The sequence below is a fragment of the Echinops telfairi genome, unplaced genomic scaffold (genome assembly GCF_000313985.2).
Source record: "Echinops telfairi isolate 266 unplaced genomic scaffold, ASM31398v2 ScPeMD7_17;HRSCAF=63, whole genome shotgun sequence".
Taxonomy (NCBI): Eukaryota; Metazoa; Chordata; class Mammalia; order Afrosoricida; family Tenrecidae; genus Echinops; species Echinops telfairi.
This window is the reverse complement of record NW_022103914.1, coordinates 72,532-99,801: the sequence shown is the minus strand read 5'-3', so window position 1 is coordinate 99,801 and position 27,270 is coordinate 72,532. Positions and strand designations below refer to the sequence as shown.

The following is a 27,270-nucleotide window of genomic DNA, read 5'->3' as shown; positions in this document are numbered from 1 at the left end:
GGGGCAGTTCTACTCAGTCATCTAGGATGTCTGGTGGCACCCCACAGTAACAAATTAAAGATCAATATCATGTTCTTAGTTTTCCTTTTCCCAATTACCAATAATGAGCTGGTATATATAATTATGGAAGTGTTATTTTTTCAAGTTTATAAATTCAATTAAAATCAATGGGGAGACCATATTAGTACTATCCTAGATATACTTTCTCCTTAAGGAACTTCCCTTTCCAGTAAGAGATTCTTCCAGTAGATATTCTAACAAACATAACTCTCAGTAACCAATAAAACAAAACAAATCTCTTTGTCAAGTTAGTTCAGGCTCAAAGCACCCTTCCTGGACACAATAGAGCTAGCTGCCTTATAGGATTTCTTAGGCTGTAATCTTTCTGAAAAGGAGTCCTGGTGGTGTGAGGAGTAACACATTGGGCTGCTAACCACAAGGTCAGCAGTTTGAAACCACCAGCCACACCTGGGGAAAAAGATGAAGCTTTCTACTTCTGTAAACAATTAGTCTTAGAAACCCACAAAGGCAATTCTACTCGGTCTGTCCTATAGGGTTGCTGTAAGTCAAAATGCGCACAATGGGAGTGAGTTTGTTCGTTTGGCGTCTTTATGGAATCCTTAGCAGGTCTTTTCTTCCATGGAGTTGGGGACTCCAGCCAAGACTCCTTCAACAGCCCAAAACTTTTCCCAATCTCCATACATAACAGAATGTCTTGAATTTCCTGACTTTTCCTTTTCTTTAACTTTATAAATTCTCTATTCTTCCCACTCTACCACATCCCCCCCCCCATTCATCTTCTCAGTTTGCTTCCCCCAAAGCATCTCCAAATATCACCTTTTAATACAATGCCATTCTTACTGTTGATAAAAATGATAGGTCAAGTGAAGGGTACTAATCTTTGAAGTCAAGTGGGAAAACAGAGAGGCACATTAAAGAGAGATTGCTCCTGTGTATAACAATCCTAGAAAGAAGCTATCCAACTTCAGGAATACTGGTCACAAGAGTGGCAGGTAGGATAAAAGGAAGTTTCCGTAAACAACTCTGCAAAGTCACACTTCAAATTTAAACCCACCTAACTAAGGAAGATGAGCCCTGGAAGCCTAGTAGTTATGCATTTGGCTGCGATCCTGCCAAGTTGGCTGTTCGAAACCACCAGCCGCTCTCTGGCAGAAAGGTGGTGTTTTCTATGCCTGTATAGTTACAGCCTTGGAAACTCACAGGGGCAATTCTACCCTGTCCTATAGGCTCACTGTGAGTCAGCATTAACTTGATGGCAATGAGTGTTTGAGGAGAACTAAGAAAGATGAAATATTTCCTTCAACTAGATAATGCTGTCTTCAACTTCATAAAGAAAACAGGCATCTTCCCAAGAAAACTCTCACATCTTCCTGCCACTAAATCTACAAATTTCTCTATCTACCCTTCCATTAATTCTTCTATGTATGTTTTCATATTGACATACCGTGTTTATCTTGTAACTTCAATTTCTCTACCAGATTCTTCCAATAATATTCAAATGTGCCCCATACTCTTTCTTTGATTCCATGCCACCCACCAGCTCACACTCTTACCTCTTAATTGCTTCCCAACGGGATTAGCCTCCACCAACCTATATAACTAACTGATAGTATCACACCAATGACTTCCCTGTTGCTCTATTTAAAGGACAGTTTTCATACTAATATAAATGGCCCATCAAAAACATTTGTCATGCTGGACCATTCACTTCTTGAAATCTTAGCATCCAAATACCACTAATCCACTTTGGCCATTTTTTTTTCTTAGTTTCATTGCTTTTCCTCTTCGCTTATCTTTTAAATGCTGGCTTCTTTAGAATTCTACCCTAGGCTTTCTTTTTCACCTTAATGTCTCTTAGTTATCTATTTTCACAGCTTAATTACTACCTATATACCAGTAGCCCCAGATCTACAGCTACCGCTCAAACATTTATTCTGAGTTTTAAGCCATTTTTCCAAATAGCCATTTCATCAATCCAATTAAATGTACTAATGACATCTAAAATGCAACGTGACCCAAATGAAAATTTCTCAAGCCTATTATCCTTCTTGAAATGTTCACTATCTGTCAATGCCCTGTCTACCCATTTGTTCAAACCCAAACCCTAGATTCAACCTTGACTTTCTTCTTCCTCATTTCACATATTCAATCACATGGTTTTATTAATTATCCCATTAAAGGGTATGATGGTTTTGTGTGTCAAGTTGGCTCAGCTATGGTTCCTGATTGGCCAGACACTAGTCTGTTATGGGTCGGCTACATGTGCTGCACAGTGTAGTTACATGTGATTAAATCAATTGGCCTTGGATAGATAGAATTACCTATCATAATGTATAATGTAATACAATAGCTTTATATTTATCATGTAATCATTGTTTGTGATATAATCTAATGTACTACAATCACTCAGTGAGTTGAGGGTCTTGACTCAAGGGTCCTCAAACTTTTCAAACAGGGGGCTAGTTCACTGTCCCTCGGACCGTTGGAGGGCTGGACTATAAGTTTAAAAAAAAAAACTATGAACACATTCCAATGCACACTGCACATATCTTATTTTGAAGTAAAAAACAAACAGGGCAAAAACACCCGGCAGGCCAGATAAATGTCCTCGGAGGGCCTCCAGTGGCCTGCGGGCTGCAGTTTGAGGACCCATGGCTCTTGACATATTTGTTACCTGGGGTGTGTTCTCCTACCAGATTAGCAATAGATCTTTTGGCAGAACTTTACTCCATTCTTCACTCTTCCTACTGCTTAGCCCGAAACTCTTCAGACACAAGCATAGGAGGCTCTAGCTGGTTACCTGACTTATCGATTTTGAATTTGCTAACCTCACCCATTGTTCCATGAGTCAATTCCTTGAAGTAAATCAATCAATGCTCCCCTTCCCCAGCCCCATTGTCTTTGATTCCATTATTCCAAAAAATGTTAAGCCCTTTCTTTATCACTGGTTCTATTTCTCCAAAGAGGTCTCATGGGGTGATTTCAGTAGACCCTTAAGGGGGTGGCAAATTTTTCATAATCAAGATAAATATTACCCTTGTCTCACCCTTATCCTAATCCCTTTTCCACGTTACAGTCATAGACACCATTGAAATCCATGCCTTCAACAATCTTTCTTCTGTTAAAATTCTTATAGCTCTCCATTGTCCTCTGGATAAAGTTCTGCTCCTTCTGTTGCTTAAGATGGCTTTCATTATTTGGTTTCTGCCCATTTTTCCTTCTTATCTTTCTCATTTTATTTTCTAAAACAAAACAGAACAAAACTCACTGCCATGAAGATATTTCTGACGCATAGTGACCATGTAGCCGTACAGGACAGAGTAGAAGTGCCCCTCTGGGTTTCTGAGACTACAGATCTTTGCAGCAACAGACATAATCATCTTTCACCCATAGAGCAGCTGGTGGGTTTGAACCACTGACCTCGTGAGCAGCTTAACCCACTATGCCAACGATCTTATTTCCTGTAAGGTCTTCAAACACGTGACACTATATGCAGTGAAGTAAAAATGCTTGGTGTGGTTCTTCTTTCCATAGTCTTTGTAACTCCCACCCAGGCACGGAGTGTAAACATGCAAAGGGGTATAGACTCACCGGTGGAACACATGCAAGATCCCTGTCTGAAGTGGCAGAGACACGAGAAGCTGCATCACCAAGACAGAATAGAAGAGCCTCACTGAGACCGTGAGTCAGAGCAGAGTTGCTGTTCTGAGATCATGAAACAGAGTAACTGGCTTCCTAGCCCACAGGAAAAAGTAAAGTTCAATGTCTTGAGGCAGGAAGCTAGCTTGCAGAATGGGGTGGCCCACTTGCCAGAGCAGGGCAGAGGCCAAGGGACCAAGTGGATGAGAGGCTGCGGCTGGTGCCTGTTGGTATGGCTAAGAAGAGACACTGTGGACAAAAGGAATGTATCTTTAACCTTTTCTGACTCTGACTTGTGGTTACCTCTTAACTTCCCTAATAAACCCTCACAATTGTGAGTGCATCCTGTGAGTTCGGTGTGACCACTGCAGGGAAGGACAGTGCCGTGGGACAGCTGGGGCTAGATGAGGATAAAGAAGGAAGCAGGGTGGGGATGTCTGACCTCTGCCTCCTTGGAATCATCCTTGGCCAGGTCCGACATGACCCCTGACCCATTTCTCACGATCTCTCATCTCCTTTTCTTACACATACTCTGTCCTGTTTCTGCAACACTTCAATCCCTTTGTCTGACTAATTGCAGTTGACCCCTTAGATGTGATGACTTTAGTCAATCCCTGTTGACGTTAAAAGTCTAAGGCTCTTTCCCATGTGTTCCCATAGCTCTCTCTTTGCTTCCTCAGTTGTGACATTGACCATACTAGACTTCAAATTCCTGGCACTTGTCTGTCTCTCTTTCCCCAATAGACTGGTATAAGTTCGTTGAGGGCATGGGTTTAGTAGCTAATTTACCACTATGACTCCATTACTTAGCACAGAACTTGGAGCATAATAAAATAACAAATAGTTTTGACTAAGCAACTAAATGAATGAATGAAGAAAAATAGAGGGAAAGGCCAGAGAATTGAGTTTTTATGCTTGCAGGAAGCTGAAGTAATAACAACAGTTAACACTTCTTTAGTGATTTGTAAAACATTTTCGTTTTCACTTGTAGCATTTTAAAATTCTGACAATTACTCTGAACTTCAAATGTTATTGTACAGTGATCAAAAAAAGGAGACATCATAGTAAACTCATATCCTAGTGACCCTGGATAGGGTTTCCAGGGCTGTCCATCTGGATGGGAGTAGAAGCATCAGATTTCTCTTGCAGAGCTGCTGGTAGGTTTGAACCTTGCAGTTAGCAGTTTGGCGCTTCTCTGACAGCGTCACCAGGGCTCCTAGACCTAGTACTAATTGGCAGAAATGTTTGACTTCGAAAAGAAAGCAGGAAATATATTAGCACAGCACTTCCAGAATAACACAGACTTTCCTGGAAATAGAAACACTGGGTATTTCTGTTAGTCCCCCTTTTAGAAACTAATCAGGCTGAACGTTGAGTCTCTGGGTTACTTTTCTTCTCTTGAGCTTTTCATGTGTTTAAGCTGGATAGTTTCCAGGAGAACAGCGTGAGAACAGGTTTCCAGCTCAATGCTTAGAAACAGCCTGATCAAGTTTCCCTTGGCCTAGATTGAGTAAACTAATCAACACAGCGATTCCTCATCTCTCCCAAGGCGGAACTCTCAGTGCTAAAAAGACTACAGTTCGATCTAATTCCATCAGTGTCCGCTGACCTATCCCAAGTCTTTGAGCTGTACAGACCAGGACAGACAGTTCAATCCAAAGCCTGTTAAAAAGACCTAAGGAATTTTAAGAGCCTTTCAGTTACCAGATGAATAAGTATGATCTTCTAGGTGTCCTTACAGCGTGTGATGTAGAACAGTGAGTGTCAACCTTGAATCACCAGAGATTCAAATTGAATTCTCTGAGCTTTATAGATGTTCAAGTCCTGCCCAGCAGAGATCCTGAGTTAATAGGTCCGAACTTAATTGGCTCAAAGTTCTGTCATTTTTATAGCTTCTTAGGCTTTGATGGACTTTTACATTTTTTAGGGTTCCTTGTTTCACTGAATTACCTTTTCTCTAAGGGACAGGGAAGACCTCTCACCCACATTATGGGTACTGAATAAAACAGTTTGTGTGAAGTGTCAACACAAAGTCTTCTTCTTGGTAGGTCTGAGTGGATAATTAGCTTCCTCTTCCTCATTACACTCACCAAGAGCGATCACCATAAGCAATCCTGGGATCCCAAAAGCTAAGGCATAACAGTCGTCCCCAAAACACTGGACATCTCCTAAAAGAAAATGACAAAAGAAAGGAAGAAAGTTTAACTCCAAATCTCGAGTCTTTGGTACCCCATTCTACAAGCTCAGTTCTTGAGGTTATAGGCATAGCCATCCTCCTTCCTCTCATCACCTAATCCCATAATACTTTTCTGGGACTATGAAAATCAAGACTAAAAGAAAACCAGAGAAACTCTTGTACAGCTTTTTCTGGCCAGAACACAGCAGATCCTAACCTCTCAACATGGGGGTGACAAATGTAGAAATCAAGCTTCCAGCATTGATGGAGAGATAGAAGACTGAGAAGTATCTAGTCCGTTCATTTGCCTGGGGGGATAAAAAGATAAAATCAGTACTGTCAATGTGTCTCTTAACTCCACCTCCATCCCATTATCAGGCTCAGCTGGAGGTGTACACAAGTTTTACTCACTTTAAAATCCCACTGGAAGCTTCTTTTTTACCTTTCTTTTATACCTTTACCTGGACAGAATTAATCATTGTGTCCTTGATGCCATTAGTATGCCCCACAGAAATGTATTATAATACTAATTTCTTCACATTAAATGCTTCTTTCAGTAGGTTATGATTTCTTTTAGTGAGGAAATTATATCTTGTTTCTGTTTGTTGGTGATATCTCTGTAGACCTGTTATGAAACGAAGCAGCTTCCATCAAATGTGGCTGACATCTCATTATGTTCTTCTCTGCTTCATTCTGGTACGGTAGCACAACGGGGCCTTCTCTCTTTTCTTTTTAAGTGTGTTTTCCTTTCTCTTCTGATCCCTATTTAAGCCTTATTTCATTCTTCTAAATTGTATAGCTCTTTATGCATAGAATCTCTTTTACCAAAGGTTGGCTAGCTCTCCAAAGATGGCAAACAATCAGTACATTCCAGGGCAATGGTCTCTCTCATATTTCTACCCTGAAGGCACTTTATATTGGCCTTCACTCCTAGGCTCTTTAACAGATGAAGAATATAATGATAACTAAATGGTCAGAGAGAACCACAGTGAGACAGAACAGGGAGTGAGAACACAGAGTTAGAGAAAGAGAGAGAAGAAATTATACCTATCTCGATATAACTAGAAATAGATAGAGAAGTCAGAAACATAATAAATGGCTACAGAAGAGAGAATAGATAGACAAGGAGGGAGAATGAGCGTAAAAGAGAGGAAAACAGAACTTAGGGTTTGTCTAGGATAGATTGTTCCCCTTATCATCTATTTATTAGTTCCTCATAATGGACCATCTTCAGCTTACTCTTTTTTGGGGGGTGGGGGCTGTTTTTGTTTATTTTCCACTAACAGTGAAAAGTATAAAGGAAAAGAAGGAAGGATCAGTCCAATGTGCTCATCTATAGAAGTCCGTTCTGTTTAATTTTTTTAAAACAGTTTTATTGGCATGTACTTCACATATCATATAATTTAATCAGTCAATCATATTAAGAAGAGTTGTACACATTCTGTTTCACTTTGATGTATCTTTCCCCCTTTCATACATCAAACCTACAAATGCTTAAATCAGCACTACACTACCTACCACTTCCTGCTTCCAAAGTGTTCAATAGCCTTTATTCTTAAGCATAAAAAATAGCATATTCTTGAGCATGAGAGAGTAAATTCACTGCTTCCAACTTGGCCCTTTGTAAGTTTTTCCCCTTCAGTCAAAGAGCTGGTTTTGCAGTAGACAAACTCCTGTCACCACATTTAAACAGAACTGTCAGGAGAACACTTTTCTTTGAGGGCATCCTCCCAGCCCCCTCTGCTTGGCCTGGGGTCATCTGTTTAACATCACAATGAAATGCGGGTCTGTAAGTGCCATTAGGGTGATTCTTGTTTAAACTAGGCCTCTCTCCTTAGCAAGAAAAGCCTTTCTTTCTCCCAGGGACAGGAGGGTTCATTCCACGTGGCCCCCAGGCCCCAAACTTTACCTAAATATGCTTTTGTTTTACTTCTGTCAATGCCACTTACTTAGTGATATATGAATTTTAACTTGCTTTTTATTCTGCATTCTGTATTTTGCCCTCCCTGAATACTATAACAGAGGCTCGGCCAGGGAAGACGGGCTCTGCAGGGTGGAGGATAGGTCCTTTGAACATCCCCCTGCAGTCAGGGCTAGCCTGATAAACAACAAAGATGTCACATCATTCTAACTGGACATTGTGGTGGTCTTCTTTTACCGGAACCCACAACAGTTTCCTATAAATTCCACTGATCTGTCTCAGGTATAGACAGCTATGACATTTCCCTCTGTTCTGGTCTTATCCAGCCAAAATATCCCCATTTCCTCTAGATCAGTGGATAACTTCAACCTAAACACCCTTGATAATATAGAAGTCAGAGGATTCTTACATGTTTTTCTTCAAACTGATCTCCACCAAAAGCGGCTACGCAGGGCTTGATACCACCTGTCCCCAAAGCTATTAGACTCAGACCAATCACCGCTAGGACTCTGAAAGGAAAGGGGAATATGCTAAGCAGGATGGTCTAAACACATGCAGAAATATAATATAGAGCTGAGAGGCAAACAGGGACAAAGGTCCCTCGCGCTTTCTACCCTGAGGGCACTGTACATTGGCCTTCATTCCTAGAAGGCGCTCAGGAGCACTTAAAATAGCTTATGAGTCTGTGACCCTTCCAGAAAATAAGGCTTACACAGGACGAGTTGATCCCGGGGACTCCATTTAGTTTTTGTGGGAAATACAAGCAGATAGGGAAGGGACACCAGCAAGGACTTGTTCCCAATCTTGTTTAATCCAAGGGGCACTTCAATAGAAAGAGTTCACAATAGCTCATTCTATCCCACACCTCCCATACTAAGCACAAAATGAAATGTTAAAATTCATCTTACTTGATAGAGAAAGTGCCACTAATTTTTCATGGGACACCAATAAGAGGCATGTAATTTTTATTAAATTTCCAACATAATTATTAACTCACAAGATAAAGAGGTGTAAAACCTATTGCCATCAAGGCAATTTTGACTCACAGTGACCCTACAGGACTGAGTGGAACTGCCCAACAGAATTTCCAAAGATGTACTTTATGGAAGCATAGTAGATTATGGCGGCATAGTAGATTATGAATTGGACTGCTAACCACAAGGTCAGCAGTTCTAATCAAACAGCTGCTCTGTGGGAGAAAGATGAAGTTTTCTGCTCCCCAAAAGATTTACTACCTTAGAAACCCAAATTCCAGGTATACTCTATCCTGTAGCGCTGGTATGAGGCAGAACTGACTTGAAGGCAGTGAGTTCAGTTTTGTTTTTATCTTAACAGAAGCAGACTGCCCCCTCTTTCTTCCTCAGAATGGCAGGTAGGGTTTAATTGCCAATCTTTTGATTAACGGCCAAGGGCTTAACCACTGCATGACCAGAGCACATGTATAAGTCCATTATACATGAATATATATGACATGATAAACACAGATACATATAATCTACTTCCTGAACAGCTATAATCCTCTCTGTGGATTATCAGCAGACATCAAATCTATTAAAAGCTCCTGGACTCAGACATCAATAATATAAGAGGAAAAAACCTATAATAAATATAACCCTATGTTAATGGATATATGCCAAAATTTAAATATTATTTCTACAATGTATTGAAGAAAAACTATTACTGGCTTTTTTAAAGGAGTGACTAGCTGAAAGAATATGGAGGGTAATGAGATATTAATCATCAAGCACACTAGGATTTTTATTAAGAACACACTAACTAGGCATTCTACAACCCAAATGCTTAACAAAAACAAAGGAGCTCAGATAAAGTAGGGAAGATTTCAACCGGTCACACATTTGTGGTTTTGTTAAGCAATTTGGTAATAAAACAGAAGGGTGAACGATAAAGAAAATGCTTAGTAAGAAAATAAAAGATCATCTGTTGTGAATGCTTGGTTTAGCTGTGTAATGGAAGCAGAGGGACCCATTGATTCCATGATTGTACTCACCTGTGCAGGCTCTGTTCCCCCAGCATTGGTATGGCACCCAAAGACTTGATCACATGGCCAAGCACATACACCAAGGAAAGGTAAACGATTGTCCTGTCAAGTTTGTAGACAGAATTGAGAGGCCGGAGTCATTACAGAGACATACCAAGTAATACTTTTCTCAGTACCAGGGCAAACAGAGGTGGAGGAGGAAGGGGTAGAGGAGGAAAGAATTACCTGAAAAAATGCAAACAGAAATAATACTGATGGCAAATAAAGTACAGGTTTTTCCGGCTATCCAAAAGTAGAGCATTCCTATCAGCCCTTTCATATGCTATTGGTGAGAAGTTAAGAAGCAATTGCTTTTTTAAATTTAACCTTATTTTTTCCCAAAACCATTTTATTGGGAGATAATACAGATATCATATTATTCCATAGTTCAATTACATCAAGTAATATTGTACAATTGCTCCCACAATCAGTTTCAAGAACATTCTCTTCCTTATTGAACTCTGTGATATCAGCTCCCTCCCCCCATTTTTTTTACTCTAAAGGGGATATTACTTATGTCTTGCACAGGACAGGGCAAGAGAACTATAGACATATGACCTAGATGAAGGAGACCGTTAGCCTGAGTATAGGGCTTTAAAAGGAACAAAGCGGATTTTTTTAATTGTCACAAAACATGGTTGGTGTAGATCAATGCATTCTAAGTATCAGTGGGATTCTCAAAGTTGGATCAAGGCCATGGTGGGGACATGGCACATTTTTTTAGACCGAGGCACTTATAATATGGGTCCAGGGGCCCCGAGACAGACAGGACATGACTCATGACTATGGTGATCTCCATGAAGGACGCAACCAGGTAGTTCCTATGGAAGATTGCCTGGTGGTGGTGGTGGTGTGTGTGGTGTGTGTAAGTAATCCACTTTCCAATTCACTCTGTCCAAGGGCAAGACAACTTACATCCCAGGTATCAATTACTATTTTTTAAAAATCATTTTATTAGGGGTTCATATAACTCTTATCAAAATCCATACATACATCAATTGTGTAAAGCACATTTGTACATTCATTGTCCTCATCATTCTCAAAACATTTGCTTTCCACTTAAGCCCCTGGCATCAGCTCCTCATTTTCCCCCGTCCCTTCCTGATCTCCCCTTCCTCATGAACCCTTGATAATTTATAAATTATTATTTTGTCATATCTTACACTGTCTGACGTCTCTCAATTACTATTTTTATGGAGATTTTTTATCTTTACATAGCAGTAAAATGTTAGCATCAGAAAGAGGCTTGGGAAAGTACATAGGTTATATCTGTGAATTCAAAATGTCTAATGCCAATGCACAGCATAACGAGTGAAGGCAGCAAGGAGAAGCTGGAGATGCTAGAAATTTCAAGATGTGAATTTCTAATTCTAGATGGTTATCTTTTTAGATTGGCTTTCTAGGTAGGAAAACCCAGTTAAATGAAACTCACTTGCAACCAGTCAGTTCCAAGACACTATATAGGATTTCCAAGGTGTAAATCTTTATAACCCCAAATCTTTATAACCCCATCTTTCTTGCAGAATGGCTGGTGGGTCAGTAGTCCAAGGCGTATCTGATAGCATCATTAAAAGAGTCCTTTTTTATGAAGAGGACTTTCAAAAACAAGCAAGCAAATGCACTGCATCACCGTGTATAATAGATAGTCGTTAAGACTGTCAGTGGGTAAGAAGCTTAGTGACTAATCCAGGGCTAATTAATTCAGGGCACAGGAGTGGGCAATCCAAGAGACCCAGTGATCCACTTCTATAGAAGACTCTTTGATGGAAAAAATAAACAGGAAGATAAAGTGAAAAATCCTAAGGAGATGGTCTACCTTAGACCATTAGAGAGAAAATACATAGAATCTGAATTAAAGAAGGAAAAGTCTGGGTAGGAGAATCCGATGGATAACAGGTTGTTGGGCTGAATGAATGAGATAAAGATGAAAGGGCTTCAAACAGTTCACGAAAAATGCAATGAGAGGATAATGAATTTTTTCTACTTTCTGAAGCCTCATCAGTATAAAGGAGAGTGTGTTCAGGAGGAAAATAGGTACACTTCTAGGTAATTCTTGGAATAATTATTCTAGAATATAGAATTAAATTGGGTTCCTCAAAAACATGTGTTATAAATCCTAGCTTTTATAAATAACAACAAACACACACACACACAAACTAACTGCCATTGAGTCTATTCCACTCATAGCAACCCCAAAGAACACAGCTGAACTGCGCTTGCAGGTTTTTGAGACTTTAACTCTTTACGGAAGTAAAGAGCCTCATTCTTCTCCCAAAGAACACTTGGTGGTTTCAAACTGCTGACCTTGAGGTTAGCAGCCCAAACACTATACCACCCACAGACCAGAAAAAAAATCTTTGGCAATGGCATATCAGACAAGAGACTAATCTGTAAAATTTCTAAAACACTTATATACCTCAACAAGAAAAAGACAGCCCAATGTAGAAACGGGTTGAGCATTAACACACACTTCACCAAAGAAGACATTCGGGCATCTTAAAAATATGGAGAAATGCACATGACCATTAGACAAGAGATGCAAATCAAAAGAACAATGAGATATCACCCAAAACAGGTAACAAATGCTAGTGTGGATATGGAGAGACTGAAATCCTTCCTCACATAGTGCTGGTCAGACTATAAAGTGGTACAATCACTGTGGAAAGAGGTATGACACTTAATAAAAAAAAACTAGGAATAGAAATACCATATGACGAAACAGTCCTTCTATTTGGTATAGATACTAGAGTAACAAGAGGCATGGAGTGGACAGATAAAGGTACACCCATATTCATCACAGCACTATTTATAATAGCAAAAGATGGAAACAACTTAAATCCCCATCAATGGAAGAGTGGATAAATAAACTTTGGTACATACTATACAAAGTCAAAGGATAATAATGAAACGATGACATACCTAGTGACATGGATGAACTGGAGGACATTATGCTGAGTGAAATTAGTCAAGCACAAAAGGACAAATATTGTATGAGACCACTGTTATAAAAAGCCCAGAAAAGGTTTTCATATTAAAATAAGCACTCTTTGATGGTTACCAGAGTTGGTAGGGGAAGAGAGAGCAGAAGAGGCTGCAGGGTAGCTGAGTGTTGACTTGGTGCAGGAGAAGGCAGCATCCACTGAGAGGGAGGTCAGCAAAACGTGGTGAAAGCAGGACAAGGCATTGGGGGGTCTGCAAGAGTTAAAAACAACAGGAGCAAATCGTGTTATACATATAATCCTATAATAGTGGTGGATTTACAAGTAGATACTTGCATAGATACACAGGCTCAACAGGTGTGGAAGGGAAAGTGGGAGCACACCCACGGATATATGTAGATTTAACAGATAATATCTGTACATGTATAGTTACTTTTGTTGCAAATATATTAATGAATGTGGTCAAGCTTACAAAGATCAAAGTTGTCAAAAATTCTTAGACATATCAAACACTTGGAGGGAACGAATCACCTGGAGTATCAAGACCAGACTCTCAGGGGTCACCGAGGTCAATTTGCATAACATAGTTCAAAAAGACAAAGTTCTGCACCCACTTTGTTAAACTATGCCAGGAATGGCAAAGTGAGGAGACTGGCTTCACATTCGGTGCCAAAAAAAAAAAAATTTAAGATCTGTCTTGAAGTATAATGCTGTCAGTGATATGTCTATAATAAGCCAGTTAATTTGAAAAACAATTTATATAATCCACCACATAAAGATAAAGAATAAGAACCACATGATCATATCAATTGATGTAGAGAAAGCATTTGACAATATCCAAAATCCATCCTAATAAAAGCAACTAATAGAAATACATGGGAAATTCTTCAACATAATAGAAGCCATATATTGAAAAACCAACAGCCAGTATCACGCTCAATGGAGGAAAGCTGAAAGAATTCCAAGTGAAAACAGGTACCAGACAAGGATTTCGCCACTCTTATTCAACATTGTGCTGGAAGTCCTAGCCAGAACCATGACAAAGCAAGAGATTGAAGGGGCACAATTGGGTGAAGAAAAAGTGCAACTCTCTCTATTTGCAGTTGATATGATTTTATATTGAGAGAACTCCACAATAAGATTATTGGAAATAATTGAGGAATTTAGTAAAGTAGCAAGATACAAAATTAACAAGCAGAAAGCAATTAAACTCCTACATACTAGTGAAGATAGATTTTAAAAAAGACATCAAGAAAACAATATCATTCACAATAGCTTCACAAAAATTGAAATACCTACAAATAACTCTAACCAAAGAAACAAAAAGGCTGTACAAAGAAAACTACAGACCATTAACACAAGAAACCAAAAGAGACCTACAAAAATGGAAGAATATCCCATGTTTGTGGATAGGAAAACTCAATATTGTGAAAATATCAATCCCACCTAGAAAAATCTACCAATTCAATGTAATCCTGATACAAATCCCAACATCATTCTTTAAAGAAACTGAAAACTAATTACCAACTTCATATGCAGAGGGAAGAGGCCCATGACAAGCAAAGAACTTCTCAATAAAAAAGAAAAAGAAGGTGGCCTTGCAGTACCTGACCTTGAGACAACTGGTTCTGGTATAACGATTGATACATAGAAAAACAGAACAGGATGGAAAATTCAGAAATAAAATCACCCACCGATAGGCAACTGATTTTCAACACAGGCACAAGAATCATTAAATGAGAAGGAGATGCCCTCTTCAAAAAGCGATGCTAGAAAAACTGGATATCCATCTTCAAAAGAATGAAACAGGACCCATACTTCACCCCATGCCCCCAAACGAACTCAAGGTGGATCAGAGACCTACATGTAAACCCCAAAGCTATCATGATCATGAATGAGAAAATTGGGACAAAGCTAAGGGACCTAGGGCATACACAGACTACCAGATATAAAAAAGGAAGCACACACGATAGAAGACAAAATAGATGACTGGGCCCTATTAAAAATAAAACACCTGTGTACACCAAAAGATTTCATTAAAAGAGTGAAATGAGAGCACAGGGATTGGGAAAAGCACAAGGACTGGGATTTAGCAATGACACAACAGACAAAAGACTAATTACTAAAATCTACAGAAGTCTGCAATACTACAACAAGAAAAATGATTAAATAGCCCTCTTAAAACATGGGCAAAGGACTTGAATAGATAATTCACAAAGTAGAATACCTGAGAGGCTAACAAGCACACTACAAAATTCTCTCCTTCACTAGCCGTTCGGGAATTACAATTCAAAATAACGAGTGCCATCTTATACCCATAACTATAGCCCAAGTAAAAACAAAACAAAAACATAGAGAACAAATTCTGGAGAGGAAGTGGAGAGATTGGAGCTCTCATACACTGCTGGTGGACTTGTAAATATGTACAATCACTGTGGAAAGCAATATGGCAATTGCTAAAAACACTGGCAATACATATATCTGAAGTATTCACTTGTACAGAGTCAGTCCTTTCATGTCTTAACACTATTTTCACAAACAATGGGAGTTGATTGTCAGGAAAAATTTACAATAATATTCACTTAAAATGTCAGTCACAGGTTTGCCGAAATAATATATAACTTAATGCAGTATATAGGACACTGATGTAGCCAGACCATGATTATCCCCCTACCAACAGTTCAACAGTCTTAGTACAGCTGTCTTCCGCTTCCTCAGACACCATGAATTGTCTGCCTTAAAGCTTCACTTTACAAGTGTGTCCAGGGTAGAGTCCAGTTGACCTGCTATAGGTTCAAATAAATGACAGCCACTATAATGTCTTCAAATTTAGAAGAGTCTTTATCCAGCTAGCTGAGCTACCAAGAAACTAAAGATGTTTCCCCTCATAGCAACCTTGAGTGAACTTCTCAGTCCATCTTTAAGGCCGAAAAACTTCTTTATCAACTGTCTAGGGTTCAAGCAAGCATGTACAGAAGCAGAAAGCAAAATTAATGGATTAATTGTAACTTCAAAAAGAGTAAGCATGCATTACAAGGTACATTCCTTATCATAAAGAAACAATATCAAAATTGATTATAACATCCTTTTTACCATAACAAAAGAAACAATACCAGTATTGATTGTAACACCCTGGTTATCATGACAACATTAACTACATCATTCAGATTACAACATCAAAAGGAACAACATTGAAAAAAATCAAAACAAATAATATATTGAAGACTAGTCTAAACTAATTGTAGTGTCCAGAGCCCGGAAACATAAGAGTACATTCTAAGGTTAGTCATCAGCAGAGTCTTACCCATAAAGGGAGGGAAAAGAGCAGGTCAACTAGCAGTCAACTTTCTGAGATGGGAGGGAAGAAGGGGCAATCACTCAGCAGCTAACGAAAATGGAGTTTCTTTTGCTAGTCTGCCTCACACCCAGTGGGTTTTCCACATCAGATATCACTGCTGCAGCCTCTGGAGCATGCTTGCACCCTGAAGATCCAGGATTCAATGTCTCGGCAATCTATGGCACCCCCACCTGGGTGCAGCATGGCCCTGCTCAGTACTCACCCTTATAAAGGAAACATAAAAGAGATGGATGCTGTTGCAAAGTGTGTTGAAGAAATTAGATGGTGCCCAACTTTCAGAAAAAAAATAGCCTCTGGGGTCTCAAAGGCTTGATTTCAAGCAAGCAGCCATCTAAGTGAGACGTCAACTCAGCTCACATGGAAGAAACACACCAACATCTCTGAATGTGCTTGACATACAATGGATGTATGTGTAGATTGTGATAAGAGTTATACGAGCCCCCAATAAAATGATTTTTTTTAAAAAGATAGTCATCCAAATCCGAAGGAGAGAATGGGTATCAGAGCTTCAATTATAAAATTCTGATTTGCAGACAGCTACAGATGACAGCAGAATCCCAAAATACATTCACGGGATCTACACATGGAATAAACCTCCGGTTATTCCCCTCTGACCACAAGTGAGGGATGGGAATAACTCCATGATTATCAGACAGATGGCTTATCAGAGTATCAGAGAGATGATTATAGTAGATCTAAATGATAACCTGATTTGAATGGTCAAAATCTTTTCATTTGATCTCCCTTTTGATACACTTTGAGCTTGATCTGATTTTTAATATTTTCTCTTTGTTTCAAATTGAGGCTTATCTCTATTATATATGGTTATTGTTTGTAGAATTCTTGACTCTGTTATGTATCTTTCTATGTTTTTCAGTATTTGAAACCCAAGTTGGGTGAATCTATAAAGGCAATAACTAGACTAAAGGGTTCCAGGGGGGTACAGTAGAGGAGGAGGAGGTACTGAGGAATACAAGAAGGAAGAAAATGTTTTGAAAATGATTGTGGTACAACACTGCTTGACATGACTAAATGACTGAATGGTATGATGTCTGGATTATGTCCTAATAAAATGATAAAAAGGAAACCAGTTAATATAACCATTATTCAAATTTACAAATCAATCACTTGTGCCTAATGTGAAGAAATCAAATATTTTTTATCAACTCTCGCCGTCTGAAATGGATCCAAACACGCAATAAAATACGTTGAAAATTACTGGTGCCTGGAATGGGAAAAGTTGAAAACAAGGAAGAAGAATCAGAAAAATACGGCCTTGGTGAAAGTAGAGATTGCATAATAAAATTTGGCAAGACTAACAACCTATTCTTTATAAATATCTTTTTAAAACAACCTAAACAATTCTAATACATGCAATCCTCATAAGGCAGATGGCATAGGAATCAAATTGATTGCATCTGTAAAAGGATCATGGAAAAGTTCAATATCATTAGTGAGAAAAAGACCAGGGGTCAGCTGTGGAACAGATGTGTTAGAGCTTAAATTCTCAACTCTAGGTTTATAGAAGGCTATGGTGTACAGTGAGAGCCCTAAATCCATTTCTGAGTCTCCACAGAAATTCAACCTCCTTTGAGTTCTTTCTGGTCAATAACCCAATAAAATCTCCACTGCCATCGAGTCAACTCCGACTCCCAGTGACCCTAACTGCAGAGGAGAACTGCCCTGTGCGTTTCCACGACTGTCGATCTTTACGGGAGGAGAAAGCCTCATCTTTCAGCTGGCGATTTCAAATTGCCGATCTTTTGGTCACCAGCCCAAGGAGTAGTCTACTATGCCACCAGGCTCCCTTACCATGGACCAATAATGTGGAAAGCTGTGCCCTCGAGGCCTTGCCTTGATGTGCCCTTGATAGAAATCGGGGTCCTAGGGCCACAAAGTCATGAGTCCTACTGAGACTGCCTTGGTTGAAGGGTCCTGACCCAATCTTACAAACTTTCTGATCTGCAGTACTGTAAGGATCTCTAGCACGACCCCCTGCCTATGTCTGTGTTCAGCCTGCATCTGTGAGGAATTGCTTTGCCACCAATTGTGTTTTTGCAGGTTTCCTTTGTTCTCTATGTCCTATTCAAGTGGCCACGTAGCTATGAATTTCTAGACATTGTTATGGCCTCCTGCTGATGCGCTACCTCATCCAGATGATATTTTTCTCCTCTTTCAAACTTAATGTTTCTATAAATTACATTTGAATTTAGGATCTCTTTACTCTCCTAGAACTATATGCAAGCTCAAAGACCAGACAAGCTGTGGGATGACACCAAGGAGATTATACATGCGGAAAGCAAAAGGTCATTAAAAGGAAGTAAAGAAGGAAAGGGCAGGGGAAAAGAGTGGCTATCAAAAGAGGTTCTGAAACTTTCTCTTGAACGCGGTGTAGCTAAAGCTAATGGAAGAAATGATGAAGTAAATAAGCTGACTAGCAGAGTTTGACAGGGTGGCTCAAAAAAAAGACAGCATAAAGTACTCTAAGGGAATGCAGGACCACCTGGAGTTAGGAAACCAAAAAGGAAGAGCAAGGTTGGCATTTCTCAAGCTCAAGAACTAAAGAAAATGTCCAAGCCTCGATTAATTCATCTGTAAAATCTTGGGGATGATGACCCATTTTCCTTACTTGAATTTCCCCAGCCATGAATCTGCAATGGCTGCTCCCAGGAGGGGGGTGAAGTAACAAAGGCTGCTGAAGGCATGGTAGACAGATGTGGCAGTGTCTTCATGCCAGTGCAGATAATACAAGAAATACAAGGTCAGCACAGCTGGAATGCAAAAAGGGGAAACAAAACAAGATAGGGATAATAAAGCAATTTATGAAGAGTTAATGCATTTGATCTCTGCCCTTCTAAGGTGATCCTGGCCTTCAACACTTCCATCAGTACTATGGATGGTCCTTGGAAGGCAGGGCATTGAATGGAGCTATGCTGAATGTACAAATACAATTCATGCACACTCGGCATCATTTAGGCCAATCTTAGAGATAACGTAGTATTTCCAGCACCCCCTTGCCTTCTTTTGCACTCCCCAACAGCCTTTTTTTTTCGTTCCCAACAATAATAGGGTTCAAAGGTCTCGGGAAAAGGTCTGAAGAATGAAACTCTGATATTAAGAGTTTTCCCACTTATAAACTGTCTCCTAACAGGTCTTTATGTTCTTGGCCCATAGGAGTTACTACATAAGTTCTATGAGACCTTTCCTGAATGTCTTAGGCAAAGGATGGGACCAATTCAAGTAGGAAGAGCAAATATCAATGGTCCACTGGCAACACGTGTCAATTTTCATTCATAATGAAATGCCTACATAGGGTTCCAGAGATCACAAATCTTTACAGAAGCAGACTACCTCATCTTTCCCCCAAGGTATAGCTAGTAAGTTGGAACTGCTAACCTTGCTGTTAGTCAGGAAGAGAAATGACCCCATCGAGGAGTGGGAGTGAGTGGGGAAGAGCAGGACTCGGGGCAATCAAGATTACCTTTCATGCCGTAATAGGAGAAACGTTCGCAGAATTCATTCACCACAATGAAGGCAATGCTCAGTGGATAGTTGGTGCCACAGATTTTCTATGAAACAATAAGGCAATTATTTAAACAGCATCATTTTCCCTATTTAAGTCACTAGATTGTTCCACATTAGAAAAATTCTTTTTTTCTACCTCAATAATGGGTGTTGTAAGAGTTCTTCACGAAACAGCTATTCTCATGCTAACAAGTGTTTGAATGGCTGATTTAGGATGAAAACACATCTGGATATTACTTTGTTCCTCATTCATTTAAGACGGAATTGCTCAAACATTCCTTAGCCCTAACTATAGGACCTGCTCCTCTCCCCATAAATGGGAAATCTGAGGCTCTGGGCAAGGGAATATTCCCACTCGTGGTGTGCGTGATGCGCAAGCAGTTAGATTCAGAGATCAAAATTCTGTTTAGTTTCACTGTGGAGATTGTTCCTTCTTCACTTAACATATATAGAGTGTTCACGTAACCATGTTGGACGAAGTCTAGGAAGCATAATGTTTTCCAATTAAGGGCCTGTTGGGCTCAGGTACAGAGCTTAGCATGGAGGTAAAGATCCAATAGGTCCCAAAATCCATCTGTAGGGTCCACACAAGGATTAAGATTCTGATGAATTTTCTCTAACTATAGCTGAGGGAAGTGAGTAGCTCTGTTATCAGACAGAGAGCATTGTAAGTTCTATCATGGCAGACATAGTTAGGGCAAAATGTAATATATTATCATTTGATCTCCTTTCTATCCATTTTAAAGCTGGCTCACTCTTCTTTCTTTCCCCATTATATTGAGGGCTCTTATAATGCTTATTCAATCCATACATCAATTGTATCAAGCATATTTGTACATATGTTACCATCATTCTTTTCTAGACAGTTACTTTCTATTGAGCCCTTAGAATCAGCTCCTCTTTTTCCCTCCCTCTCCCCCCACCCATGTGACCCCTTGATAGATTATAAATTACTATCATTTTCATATCTCACACCAACCATGGTCTCCCTTCCCCCATGGTTTCCATTGTTCTTTCTCCTGGAGGGGTGTGTGTGGTTGTGTCTTGATCATTGTGATTGGTTCCCCCTTCTTTCCCTCCTCCCCCACTCCCTTCACCCTTCCCCTCTGGTATCTCTCTTCCCATTCCTGTTCCTGAGTTGTGTGTGTCGTGAGTTCTTATCTCTTATCTATACCTGTGTACATGCTCCGGTCTAGTCCGAAGTAAGATGTTTCACTGGGGTCATGATAGTGGGGGTGAGGAAGCCTCAAGGAACAGGAGGAATATTATGTGTTTCATCAGTGCTTTACTGCACCCTGGTTGACTCATACCTTTCCTGTGACCCTTCTGTGGGAGATGTTCCATTGTCTACAGATGGGCTTTGGGTCTCTGCTTCAATCCCCCTTGTTCTTAACCATATGGTTTTGTTTGTTTGATTGTTAAGGGTCTTCTGATGCCTATAACCTGGTCCCAATGACACCTGATACTCTCACAGGCTGGTGTGCTTCTTCCATGTGGGCTTGTTGTTTCTCTGCTGGATGGTTGCTTGTTTCACTTCAAGCCTTTTAAACCCCAGATGCTATATCTTTTCATAGTCGGGCACCATATACCTTCTTCACCACATTTGCTTATGCACCCTTTTTGTCTTCATTGATTATATTGGGAGGGTGAGAATCTCCGGTTGCCAATTTGTTAGAACAATGTATTCTTGTATTGAGGGAGGTATGAGAAGAGGCCCAAAGTCCGTCCACTACCTCAGTGTATTAAATAGAGGTATTGGTCTATGTACTTCAGTGTATATTTAATATACAGTGTATTAAATATACACTGAGGTACATAGACCAATACCTCTGTTTTGGGGGATTAATGTATTTACATACAGACACCTCTATGCTTATACCTCTATCCATAGCTTTGCTTTCTAGATTATTCCTGTTTCCTTTTACTTTCCTTGTGCCCTACCATCATGCTTGCTCTACTTCTGCCTCATAGTACTTCCTCTCAGCTAGATTGCTGTTGCACCAGTACTCCAAGGATCTCTATATCCACCTCATTATTGATTTTTACTCCCTAGTTGTTCCCCTGTCTATGATGCTGTTTGCCCACCACACCTTTACCCCACCCCCCTTCTGGCCCCAAGTCCTCCCACCCCACCCTGTGGTCCTCTCTTTAAGGAAAAATTTAAAAAAGCAAAAGAGAAATACATGTGACTTAAGCTCTGGTGGGTGACTCTCTTCTGACTATGGACCAGAGTTGTGAATAGGCTTGCTAACATGAAGAATGCATTGGAAAGTGTGTTTTGCAGATGCGGTTAGGTTAAAGTTTAGCACCCTGTCATTTGATCTCCCTTATCATCTGTTTAAATTTGTTCTCATTTTTTTATTATTTGCAGCTTTCTTTTCTATGGAGATTTTTATCTATTTCACTTTGCTATTCTTGTTAGTCAGTTTCTAGATGTTTCTCTGTATATGAAATCTAGGACATGTAAGCGTACAGAGACAGTAACTGGATTAATGGTTCCTTGGATGTTATGGCAGGAGAGGTTGAGGGGAAGTGGGTAGTCAATAATGTTGAGTACAAGAATGAAGAAATGCTCTAAAACTGATCGTGGTGATGATTGTAAAAGTCTTCTTGATGTGATTGAATTACTCAATTGTATCTGTGGATTATATGCCAATAAAACTGTTGGGGTGGGGTGAAGATCCACAGGTATTCTGGCAGATCGTCTTCACTTTGGGGAAGGGAGGGAGGAAGAAGAGAAGAAGAGGAGGAGTAGGAGGACGAAGAAGAAGAAAACAGTTGCATGAGTCTTAAATCCTACAAAATTAAATGTCCACTCTTCCTGCCAAAGAAGAAGATAGAGTTGCATGAGTCTTAAATCCTACAAAATTAAATGTCCATTCTTCCTGTCAAAATAATGATAAAACATTTTCACATAATCCTACAGGGCACTGAAAGAAATAAATATTCTATTTCATGGAGCACATAAGCCAGAAGATGAGGCATATCATGCTTTATTACACGTTCCCTTATCCATTATGATAGCTCAACTAACATGAGAGGGGGAATATCTGCCCTTGATGGTCAGATCCAACCATGAGATTTACATTGCCTCTGGCTCTTAGTGCCTGATCAATATGTACCTCTTCATAAGCAGCCTAAAATTCTTTGGTGCTATTAAAAAATATAACTAAATAGCTAACATAAATGTGTGCTTACTTATCTGTTCTAACAGACAGTATATAAATAATACCCCTAAGTATCAGTATATGCTAACACATAATAATTAGCATAACAGACTCAATAAAGTAGGATTTTCAACTTCTCAGCTTACAACCTGGGAATAATGGAGTTCAGTTAACACACTACCACTAGCTATGTAAAACTGGCGCCAGCCATTTTAACATGCTGACTCTGGTTAGTACACCACAAGCCTCTCTTCCTTGGTTCTATTAATTATCCCAATGACAAGTGCACCTCTTCTTGGCCCACAGTAACACACACACACACACACCCCCTACACACGCGCACACACACAAATTCACTACCATGGAGTCTATGCCAACTCCTGATGACCCTACAGGGCAGAGTAGAACTGGTCCTGCAGATTTACGATACTGTAACTAAGGGAGAAGAAAACTCATCGTCAGAACTCAGTAAATTTTCGTTATTATTATGACATCCTCTCCACTTCAGAATTTTTATGCATGGATCGAATGAGATAATGAATTTGGAAGTGTTTTAACAAGTACATGATCCAAACCGTTATTAGCATTTCTTTGTTTCTCTGCCTTACCTTCCACTATAAAGTAGGAACAGATAATAACAGAGACGGAGTCTATTCTAAAACCTTCCTTGGTGTCCTGCCCTGCTCACAGGTAAAGCAAAATTTGGTAAAGCAAGAACAAGCACGCATGGTTCTCCAGACAGGCATCCTTGCCAACAAATCGCTTTTTGCCCCCTAGAGAAACTCAGAACGCACAGTGAACGACAGCAGAGCCCTGGATCCAAGAGGAAGAACTCCAACTACCACCTAGGTAACAAAAGCTTCTGTTCAGGCAGTCGGCCAACCCCCCTCCCCCAAATAATTATAAATCTAAGTGAGAATGATTTCTATATCGTCATTCAGCTCAACCTGGAGCTCCTGAGGCCAATCAGGAGGGCTAAAAGACAAGCCTGTTCCTGCTAGGGGCAGAATTGAACTTGGGACTTACCCGAGGTGGCTTCTTTGGAGGACTGGGAGGTCGAGAGGGTGCCTCTTCAAAGGAGACAGGTGAAAAAAGAGTCCTCTTGGACTCCTTTTTCTGAAAAGAATTCATGGCTAGCTCTCTACTCTCTGCCTCCTTAAGCATTTGGTTAGGGAGGCAGTCGGGACAGCTGCCAGCCTTTTGTAAGGAGGACCGACAGAAGGAGGGGGAGGTGGCTTCAGCGACTAGCTTTAACCCTGTGGGTGTTGGCTTTGCAGTTGCCCAAGACAAAACCGAAAGTCATGAAACGAGAGGATTGGTATTCATTTCAAAGAATGATTAAATCAAAGAAAGAGAGAAAAGAGAAGTGCAGACAATACACCTTGCGCAGAAAGAGAGTGATTGAGAATTGATGAGGAACAGAATGTTTAAGGAAATTATCTTTACAAGTGAGTGATAGTTAATGCAATTTGTTAAGCATAGATTAAAATGTGTATTTCAGGGTAGCAGTTTTGTGAATTAGAGCTTAAATTGAGCACGAGATTGACAGCAGTGTAAACATGGTTTACTGAAGAAGCCTTCAATTCATTTTGAGTCTCTGCTTGGGTTGGCCCTCCATTGAGTTCTTTTTGACCATTCACCCCAAAATGTGAGAAGCCCTCAGGTAGAGTGAATTTGCTGCCATTCACCTAGCCAGCCCTGGGAGGAGTGTGTCCTCAATGGAAATTGGAATACTAGAGTAGATACCATGGTCAGGAGGCATATACGAACCACCATGGCCAGAGGGCCCTGCAACAATTTGTAAACTTGTCTAATTTGCAATAGTGTACATGTCCCAATCAAGGCCATTTGCCTGCTTCTGTAGTCCCACTTGTAACTGTCATGAATTTATCTGCTGCCAATTTTGTGACACAATGTGGCCATGTAATTGTGCATCTTTTGGGCACCGTCATGGCCTCATGCTGATAGTCTCCCTCATCTGGATTTGTTGTCTGTATTACCTTCCAATTAAAAGGGTTTGGAGGGGACAAAAAAGATTTATAGTCTTGGAAACCCACAGGAACAGTTCTATTCTGTTATTTATACATCACTATGAGTCAGTGGCTTTTCTTTTTTGTTTTTGTTTTTTTGCTTTGGTGGTACTAGGAGGTTGCAAACCACAACGTCTGTGGTTCAAACCCACCAGACATTCCTCGGAAGAAAGATGAGGCTAGCTACTCCCATAAAGATTTACAGTCTCGGAGTTGGAATTGACTCAATGGCAGTGGTTGATTTTTTTTCCATAAAATGTATTTGATTTAGAGTTTCTTTCCCCCTGTAATAGTTGTCATTTATTGAATACCTATTATATGCTAGAATACATGATGGTCTAGTGTTTATGCATTGGACTGTGCTGTGATCAGCATGGCCAGCAGTTCGAAACCACTAACAGCTCCGTGAAAGACTGGACTTTCTACAGTTGCAGTCTCAGAAACCCACAGGGGGTCGCTAGGAGTCAGCATGTACTCATGGCAGTGAGTTTGTGGTTTATTCACAAGAACACACACACACACACACACACACACACACACACACACACCAGGGTCTTCCAAAAGTTCGTGGAAATTTTCCATTGTCTTTTAACTCCATGAATGTTTTGAGGCCTCCTTATATGTACTCACATATATACCATATATAGTATATATTAATATATGTACCCCTCCCCCCCAAAAAAACCCCAACCCACTGCCATCTAATCAATTTAGCTTTATAGGGATCCTACCAAGGATTTCTGAGACTGAAAATCTTTATAGAAGCAGACAGCCTCATCTTTCTCCCATGGAACAGCTGGTGGGTTTGAATTACTGACCTTCTGGTAGCCTAATGCACGGTGCCACAGGAATCCTTATTAGCATAGGTATGTTTACATATGAAGCCCTGGTGGTGTAGTAGCTTACATGATGGGCTGCTAACCACCAGGCTATCTGTTCAAAATCACCAGGGAGAGAGATGAGGTTTTCTATTCCTGTAAGGATTTACAGTCTTCGAAATCCTCAGGGGCAGTTCGACTCTGTCCAACAGGGTTATTATGAGTCAGAATCGACTTGATAGCAATGAGTTTGGCTTTGGGTTTTATGTTTACACATATACATATTTGTATGTAATATCTATACATCCCATACCTATATGGCACATAATGTGTTTTTTAGGAATTCTAACTATTGAAAAAACAACCAAGTAAAATAATAATTATTGATTCAATTTTGATCCATGGCAACCTCATGTGTGTCAAATATAGAACTGTGTGCCTTAAGGTTTTCATTGACTGATTTTTCTAAAGGTCTCGCTTCCAGGCACCTCTGAGAGGTCTCAAACCTCCAACCTTTCAGTTAGCAGCTGAGTCCCTTAATCATTTGTACCACCTAGACACTAATCTACTTCTTGCTCCCAGCTCCATTTTGTAGAAACTAAAAATTTAAGAGGTTAATTCTTCCAGTCACATGGCTAGTAAGCTACGGATCTGGAATTTCCACTCCACCCTGGCAGCCGTGAAAGGTAGGGATTAGTATCAGCAATGCCTATGACCCTACTTTGAAGGAATAAGAATCTACATTATGATGGAGCCACTATAATGGAAATAGAAGAAAGCTGGAAATTGAGATGGACGTTGGAGATAAAGGAAACACTGGAATTTGGAGATAAAGGAAATATATTCTTTGTGTTTTCAACATTTACCTGTAGGTTTTACACAAATAACACGTATATTCTATTTTTGTTTGCTAATTGCTCTCAAGAGGTATTTTCTTAAGTACCTTAAGTATTTTTGAAACAGTGCCCGGTCCTGGGCCATCCCCACAATTGTTCTCATGTTTGAGCCCATCGATGCAGCCACTGTGTCAGTCCATCTCCTTGACAATCCTCCTGTTTTTCTTTTTTTCACGAACCCTCTGCTTTACCGAGCTTACTGTCTTTCCTCCCAGTACCGGTCTCTCCTAATAACATGCCCTTAGTGCATGGGACAAAATCTCCCCATCCTCAATTCCAAGGAGCACTCTGGCTGTACTTCGTCCAAGACAGATTGGTTTGCTCTTCTGGCAGTCCATGGTATTTTCAGTATTCCTCACCAGCACCATAATTGAAATGCATCAATTCTTCTTCTGTCTTCCGTATTCTTTGTCCAATATTCATAAACATAGGAGGCGACTGAAAATATCATAGCTTGGGTCTGGCACACCTTAGTCCTCAAAGTGACATTCTTTTCCTTCAACACTTTAAAGAGGTCTTGTGCAGAAGATTTACACAAAGCAATACATCATTTGATTTCTTAACTGTTGTTTCCATAAGCATTGACTGTAGATCTGAGTAAAATGAAATCCTTCACATTTTCAATCTTTTCTCCATTTATCATGATATTATCATGATATTAGTACAGTTGTGAAGACTTGGACTTTCTTTACATACTGAAGGCTGTCGGTTTTAATTTTCATGAGTAGGTGCTTCAACTCCT

General features: G+C 39.9%; 1 protein-coding gene across 2 annotated transcripts in view; it reads right to left on the bottom strand.

The window, feature by feature from the left end:
* Positions 1 to 23,934, bottom strand: part of SLC15A2 (solute carrier family 15 member 2) — a 44,285-nt gene extending 20,351 nt beyond the window's left edge. For both annotated transcript variants that reach the window (XM_004712224.2, XM_045287544.1), the window contains exons 1-7: positions 23,811 to 23,934; positions 19,574 to 19,661; positions 18,722 to 18,863; positions 9,766 to 9,858; positions 8,167 to 8,266; positions 6,054 to 6,144; positions 5,751 to 5,828 (exon numbers count right to left, since the gene is read on the bottom strand). In XM_004712224.2, coding sequence (XP_004712281.1) covers positions 5,751 to 5,828; positions 6,054 to 6,144; positions 8,167 to 8,266; positions 9,766 to 9,858; positions 18,722 to 18,863; positions 19,574 to 19,661; positions 23,811 to 23,915 — 697 coding nt within the window. In that variant the 5' untranslated portion in view covers positions 23,916 to 23,934. The remainder of the gene's footprint in view (positions 1 to 5,750; positions 5,829 to 6,053; positions 6,145 to 8,166; positions 8,267 to 9,765; positions 9,859 to 18,721; positions 18,864 to 19,573; positions 19,662 to 23,810) is intronic.
* Positions 23,935 to 27,270: the final 3,336 nt, after the last annotated feature.